At 43.8% G+C, this 7,674-nt stretch overlaps 1 protein-coding gene across 1 annotated transcript in view; it reads left to right on the top strand.

The window, feature by feature from the left end:
- Positions 1–353: 353 nt before the first annotated feature.
- The window catches only part of LOC104571214 (gamma-aminobutyric acid type A receptor subunit rho2), a 30,245-nt gene continuing 22,924 nt past the window's right edge, over positions 354–7,674 (top strand). Inside the window, exons 1-2 of the mRNA XM_010218297.2 lie at positions 354–541; positions 5,912–6,018. Of these exons, the coding sequence (XP_010216599.2) occupies positions 354–541; positions 5,912–6,018 (295 nt within the window). The remainder of the gene's footprint in view (positions 542–5,911; positions 6,019–7,674) is intronic.

Genomic DNA, 7,674 nt, shown 5'->3' with positions numbered 1-7,674 from the left:
AAAGATGCCATGGTAATGAGCAGGCAAATCTGGAAAGCCTAATGAGAAGGGACAGCCTGGTTTTACGGAGCCTGGCGGGAGGATCGCGCTGCCCGGAGCTTAGGGGATTGAGCGGAAAGCTGGCGTGCGGAACGGCCCGTTTTATGTAATGGCTTTAGCAAATGCCCTTTAGGAGCCCGAGGAAACGGCTGGCGAGGCAAACTTCGCGGGTAATGGCCAATCATCACGCGAGGAGCAGGGAAGGCTCCGAGTGAGGAGCCCTTGAAACCCCGTCTAAAATATTACGTGAGAAAAGCGGCATTTCTGCCCATGATCCCTGGCAGACCCGCACCCCCGGACTCGGAGCTGATTCAATGTTCAAAGCGGGGGGGACTTGTGCTGCAGGAGGTGACGGGAGCGCAGCGCGTCTAGCTGCTGGTTCCTGCGCGATGCCGTGTTTTGCAAAACTGCTTTTGTTCATCTTGTACTTGGGTCTTCTTGTGGAGAGCAGAAAGCACAGGAGGAGGAGGTGGACGAGCCAGCTGGAGGTGCAGAAGGCAAGGTAAGGCGTGTTGAAAGGTGCAAATGCTTCATCTTGCAGGCATAAAAATCTGCTCTGTCAGCATGTTTGTGTGTGGAAAACTCATTTTAATTGTATGAGAGAACAGCTTTACAGGTGATGCTTTCTGTGTAATTTTAGGCAGTCTTTGGTGCTGTGTTCAGATTTAACTGTAAACTGAGTCTGTTAAAGGGGCAGTTTTTGGCAGAGAACTTGACTACTTGAGCATGGTAAAAAGTATTCTTGGACGTACACGTGAATAGCGTAACTACAGGCAGAGCTCAAAGAAGTTGCATACACTTAACAAGTATGGTCAGAGCTGCATATCAAACCACTATCAAACCAAATAACTATTTCAAGAGATTATTCTGTTTCCTCTGGAGCTGAAACATCCATGCTACTTACATTCATTTAAAAATCCATATTACAGTCTAACAGTGTGAGGGGGCACAGGGCAGGTTGGCGTGCATGATGTTAATAACACAGGAATTAGCATAGGAAGTTACTGGGAATTTTGAAATTATATTTTGAAAAAAATAGCATGTAAACTTTAATTTTATAAAGTCAAGCAAACGTGTAACAAAGAGTTAAATGTCCTAGTGAAGTTTATTAGATTTGCTGTTGCTGAGGTTTGGGAGGTTTACTTTAGAAAAGATAATCTTTGAAACCTGCCAGACAGAGTATGTTATCCTTTCCTGCATGGTTATGTCAGCCGATGACAATTATATATTAAAAGGTTGTTTTTCAGAGAGCTGAAAAATAAAATTGGGTTAATCCATCTTATTAAGTGGCTTCGCTCTGTCTGTAAACCTTTGTTTTTTGTTTTGTTTTGTTTTGTTTGACATAACGCTCCGAATGCTTATGGTAATCCGGAGAGTGTTGTTGCTTGCCTGTTTTACAAAGAAATGTTGTGACATTGAGCTGAAACAGCTAGGGCCTGATCCTGAGATACTCAAGCCAAATTAAGTTTTGCTGCTGGTTTTAGGAGACTCTGCAGTATTGAGTTAAATCTTTAATTCTAAAAATTTTCTCTCTGTTCTGTTACGCGTAAAGGACTCAGGAATATCTCCCCCCTGCCCCCCAAAAATTGATGTATGGAAGAAATACTCTGCTTTAAAGAGACAAACAGTATAAATCTTTCTTCTAAACAGCCCTTTTTCTAAAAGTAGTGCTATTATCTGACTTAATATTTCTTTTTGAGCATTTTTTATTTTATTTAAATACTGTAAGATAGCGTACAACTTCTACAGTGCTGTTGTTTTGCGAAAGTTATGATAGAGTAGAAGTTAAAACTTTGCTAAAATTGTTTATTCAGGTGAATTTAAATGTCATTTAAAGAATGACATATAATGAGTTTAATAAACTGTTCTCCAGCCAGGTAAATCCTCAAGTACCACATACCTGAAATATAAGGAAATTAATTCATAGCTGTCTGCATGAATTTCAAAAATAGATTAGGACAATTTATGTTGTTTGTTTGCCTTTTTTTTCCCCCTATACAGTGAATGTATTTATTTAAGAGCGTATGAAAGTAATGGGAATGTCAAATATGAATGACACAGGAATTACAGAGAATTCCATAACACTACAAGGAAAGCATATTGATATTTTAATTTTTCGTTTATATCTTTTTATAGGAAAAGTGATTATCTCTAAAACAACAATGATGAGTAATCTGTAAAATCAAATAAAAACCAGTGCCTGTGTTGGCTTTCTAGCTGTATATAGAAAAATTAATGCCAAGTGTCTTTTAATAATTGTGTCACACTTCTTGCTTAGTAATTCTCCTGTTGACTTAGCATATGAATAAATCTATTTTACAGTAAATGTATTAGCGAAGAAAATCGATTCCTATGAGTGGAAATCCACTTTCGAGAAATATTTGAATTAGATATTTTGTTTAAGATGATGCATCAGCCTGGTCTAAAGTTCTTTAGATTATTTTCAGAAAGCTGAGAACACTTGGGTAAGCACAGACCTCCCTCTAGTTTATTACCTGTCGGTTTTATAGGGGCTCTTGTCCGAGGGTCTCTAGGAGCCGGTCTGGAGCCTGTCAAGACTCGGGGTCAGAGGGGCCAGTGAGCAGCTCTGGGGCCTGAGCCTTAGGGGCTAAGCAGCATGCTAAAGCGAGACCGCTAAAGCAAGACTGTGAGTTCAGGAGTCCAAACTAAGAAATACCTAAGTTGCCTGTGCAACCTGAATGAAGACCCTTTGTCTTATGTTAATCCTGAACTCTAAAACATTATTTTTTCTGTGCAAACTCTGCCTTGTTCAGTATGTTAAATGGGTAGCTGCCTTGTATTTCTGTTTTTCCTTGCTTCTGTGGCCACAGCCTCACTCACAACGCACCTATTTCCACGAAAGGAGGCATGATCTAAGGAAGCAGCTATCTGTAACGTTTGCCATTGTGTGTGTGTGTATATGCATATGAATATTTCCATTTTCCAGTGGTACAATCTGTCATTTACATTACAAAAGTTCATGCAGGGATTTAGCGGTGCCTATCTGCGTAAAGTTGAGTGCTGCTCATGTCTGGTGAGTGCTGCACAAAGCCAACCTTTACTTCCACTGTGAAGGGAAAATAAGTGCTCCTAACTAACACAGAAGAGTTGCTGATTAGAAATTTTGCATTTCATTCTGTTTCTGAGAAACCAAGTGATAAATGAACTGCAAGGAAGGAACTGCCGCGAGGTATTGCCTGACTCTCGGGAGGGGACGTTGGCCCCGTGTCTTAGGTTCACAGCCAGGAATAGATTTCTGGAGAGGATGGGCAGGCTTTGGTGCTACAGGGGACTGCAGAGCGTGGAAAGGTGCGAGTGCGCAGGTAGGATATGGGCCGGGTCAGGTTTGCCATGTGTAGTATCAGCTGCAGAGTGTGTTTGTAGCTTCCTTGGAGCATCAGCCTTATTGTAAGTGGCAGGTGAGCGCTACTGGCATGTCCAGCCCTGCGGATTTGAAGCAGTTTGGGCTCCCCTTCAGTAGCTCTGCAGTGGCTGCAGATCAGGAATCTCAAACAAATGCTGGCAGTGCTCCTGGGCTCTCCATCTGGACAAAACTTCTGCATGGAAAGAAGTGAAATGTGAAAAATGATGTCTATAACAGTGCCGATAACGCAGCTGGTGTTGCTTGTTGCTGTGTGTACGTTGTGCTCCGAGGGAGGGCTCCCTCATCAGGCCGCTGCCCTTGCATGGGGTGTGCGTGTCCGGGCCCAAGGCGGCCCTGCCACCTTCCCGCGCGGCCGTGCGGAGCCTCACGGACCAACGGGGAAGAGCAGTGAGCTTCGGAAACAGAGCTTGCTCTGAACGTCTGCCAGCTAAAGAGCTTGTGCCAAGATATCTGGAAGTGGATAGTGATTTGGAGCATTTTGTTATTTTGGTTTGTTCTATTTTGTCATTTTCAGGGTGCGAAACCTTCAGGTTGAGATCCAAAAGCATCCCAAGTCACTATGCATTTTTTGCCTCCTGCCATACGCTGCAGTGATGGCTTTTGGAATTGGAGGTCTTAGCTTGAACTACCTGGGTTTGAGTCCAGGGTGCTGTGCAGCCTCTAGCTGTACAATATCTGTGCTCTTTTTGCAACCACGCCGCAGCGCTGGTTCATCGGCTGCTGCTGAGGTAGCAGCCGTTCCTTTCGCATTCTGTGTAAATAAGGAAATTCAGCATTGATGCAGGTCAGATGCCTTTTTTCAGCCTGTGGAGGCCAAAGGAGGTACATGTGAACAGCCCGTGTCCCATAACCAGATTTGTTGGCATCATTTGACTCTTTGCAGCATCTGCTGCCAAGCAGACTGTTTATAGAGGACAACTAAGCATCGTCACGGTGCTGCATCGTTGCGGTTAAATATATTGGTTTACTTTTGCTGCTTTTGACGCAGGTACGTCTCGTGCTGATTTTGAATGAGAAGCTATGTGGTCTTTTTGTTTTTGCAAGGCACAGAATTGCTCTTAGCGTCTCTCCTGTGCGCTCTCTGCAGTAGGGTGTTTCCCTGAACACTGGTGTAGAGATTTCACTGAAGAGTATTTCACGGCATTTCAGGCCTTCCCCTGCTGATTGAAGTCAAGCACACTCAATAAGATCATTTTTATGTACCTCATTTTTCTGAGACCGTTCTGTGGGCTGTCAAGTGAAACCGTGTCACCAGCCCTAGCTTGCAAAGGGGAAATACAACCCACTGCTCTGTGCATCTAGCCCTCACGAGCTGAACTTGCTTCCCAAGCCATCCCTCTTGGCTGCTATGCATGGGCTTGTCCCCCTACTTTTAGGCAGCTGTTAATGCACCTGGGTTGTAACTGCCCTTGTTCTAGCGCCCTTGCCTTGCTTCTCCTTTACAGCCAGCTGGCAGAGAGAACAACTGGGGCCCAGATTTGGGTGCCCCTTAGTTTCCTTGTCACTCTTCCGGATTGAATCTTCTGACAGGAAACGTTTTCCCCATCTGTGATTTATGCTCCCTTTGCTTCCACTCCTCGTGTCCTGCACTTTAACGACCCTTGTTGGTTCTCACCGTCCTTCCTGCACAACTGGGGAATAGCAGGGAATGTTGATCCGAATTGTCTTCTGAAAGTGTGTGCAGTACCTGCCTGTCTGCTGGTGAGTTATCTGCTTATGCCATTTTAGGGACCTTCTTGCACCTTTCTCATGGCCTTATTCTTATGCATGTTCTAATGCTCTGATATAATTCATGATCTTTTAGTTAAAAAAAAAAAGATAGCTTTTTTTGTTTTGTTTCGTGTGCAGTGAAGTAAAGAATTGGAGGTCTTGTTGACTTCTTTGGATAAAAGCACATTTTCCCAGTGCTGCAGCGGGTCGTTTTGTCACTGTTTTAAAAGAAAAGGCAAAATGCAGTCCCTCTCACCACGCAAACAGCTGATGTTGGGCCAGTACTCATGAGTAGGGCAGATATTCTCAGAATTACATATGACATTGCACAGCTATTGCTTGAAAGAGCAAACTTTTTCATTATGATACCAGCATGGTACCAGGCATAGTTACAGCAAGGCGATGCATGGTTCAGAATCAGCATGTTCTATTAATGCCTCTTCTGGGTCATTGTATTTGCAGGAAAAAAAATTGCTTCCGACCTGCTCTGCATCCAGGCTCCTCCATGGGTAGCTGCACTTTTGCCCAGAGAGCTGTGATGTCTGAGGCAGAGAGAGCAGAGCCTCATCTAAACTAACCCTTGGAGAAATAGCCTCAGGACTTGTCATACTTGGTAGCTGCTCTTCCAGTTCCCCTTATAGGCGACAGTTCTCACAAAACTACCGTTGGTGTTGTAAGTCTTAGCAGGGACTCTGAAATAACAGAGATGGAGATCAGCCTCAGAGTGCTGCTTGGGGTACAAAGCCCACAGGTCAACGCTATTGCTGTCTTTTGCAGTCACATCTATAAGAAGAATCATGACATGACCAAAACTTGGAAAGGAAAGACGGAGCAGCTTCTCAGAGTCGATGACCACGATTTCACCATGAGGCCGGCTTTTGGAGGTGAGAATAACATGATTCTGTCAATTTTATGTTCGGTTGTTTTTAAAAATGCCTCTGGCCAGATGGCTTCTCCTTACACCAGTGAGAGAGGAAGGACTTGAGTGCTTTCAGCAGATACTTAGAAGTCATTCAGAGCAGGCCTCATCTTTACTTCATCACCTGCACTCTGCCCAGCTACATTTCTTCTGTTGTTGAAGTGATCCTTTTTGACAGTTTTCTGCAAAGCTCGGGACTGAGCACTCTGGTAGTATTTCACTTTGTCGAGGAGAAGAAGCTGAACGTTTTAATATTCAGCTGTAGTTTTGAAGTTACTTGATAGTAATTGCATAGTAAAGAACATATTAGGTGGATTCCTTTGCAGGGTGGATTAGGGAAGGAATATGGCCTTTCAAAGACAGAAAGACCAATGAGTCATGGGATTTGCTTCTCTGACTGACTGGAACTGTCCATCCAGCCTTATTTTTGGGTTGATGTTTCCATTTCTCGCCATTGGTTTTGATGACCTTTTAGACTTCTTTACTCCCATCTTCTGTTCTTCTGAAGCATGTCTCATATCTTTGACCACATAAAATCTTGTTGGGCAGGTACTGTCTGCAAAGCATGGGTCTGTGATGTGTTGTCTTGGCAGCTGCTCCACTTCATTTGCCTTTTCTAAATAGGTGCACAACTCTGTCACTTCTATTGGCAGTGACGTGGCAGCACACAAGATTTGCTCAGCATGGTATTGCTTTATTGTTGGCTCATCTCACTAGATGGTACGCCCTCTTCCAGAGGAAGACAAGAAAAAAGAAAGTTCAGCACACATGGAAATGGATTGCAGATGAAATATGCTTTGTCCTTCCCAACAAGAAGACTTGACCCAAAGAAGTAGATTCCATGCTGTTGAGTAATGACTTAGCTAGATCCCTAAATATGGTCCTAATACTAGGAATGACCTGTCCCGCTATTTCCCATGTCTGTAATCCCATTTTCCTCTTCCTCCCAAGACTTTAAAAGAAGGGAAAGTGGAGTGTTCCATGGTTGCTTCGGGAGCAATAACTTCCTCTTTGCTTTATTCTTCTCCTGCATCCAAATAGGAAGCACTGCCATATAGTAAACTGCCTGCAAATACATTTTCCTCTGATGACCATTTTCACTGTTTATTACAAGCTTGTGTCCCAGAGTTGTTCCTGCTGAAAGCAGACGGTTTGCTCTGATCTTGTGCCGTGTGGTCCGACCTGCCCAAGCCAATGCTCCTCGCCGTTTTTGCCTTCAATCTTGCTATGCTTGATCTCCTTTTGAAAGTCAGTTTAATACCAGATCCTGGTGCTGTTTCTTTATGCAGAATCCCCTCCATTTCAGGGAGGAAAAGGAGAAAATAGAAAAAAAAATCAAGAAAGATTCAGGAAGGAAATGTTTCTAGTCTTCTTGGTAGTGGAGAAAATCCTCGAAGTGTGTACTTCATAAATCATAGCAACCCAGATCATAAAAACTCAACATGTTACCCTAATCTTTTACACTTTTAAGCCCACCACACTTCTGAAGCTTGGTGCGTGCCTCTGCATGCCTAATGGTGATGGAATTTAGGTGCTATTTTCTCGCTGGGACAGCTCCAAGCAGAAGACCTGGCTCCTTAGGTAGGGGGAATGGGCTGTCAGCGTCACTCTGGGAGAGGAG

Source organism: Tinamus guttatus, unplaced genomic scaffold, assembly GCF_059628265.1.
Source record: "Tinamus guttatus ecotype Peru unplaced genomic scaffold, ASM5962826v1 Tinamus_guttatus_pri_ptg000070l, whole genome shotgun sequence".
Lineage (NCBI taxonomy): Eukaryota > Metazoa > Chordata > Aves > Tinamiformes > Tinamidae > Tinamus > Tinamus guttatus.
The sequence above is the reverse complement of the archived record's forward strand: the minus strand, read 5'-3'. Positions and strand labels throughout refer to the sequence as shown.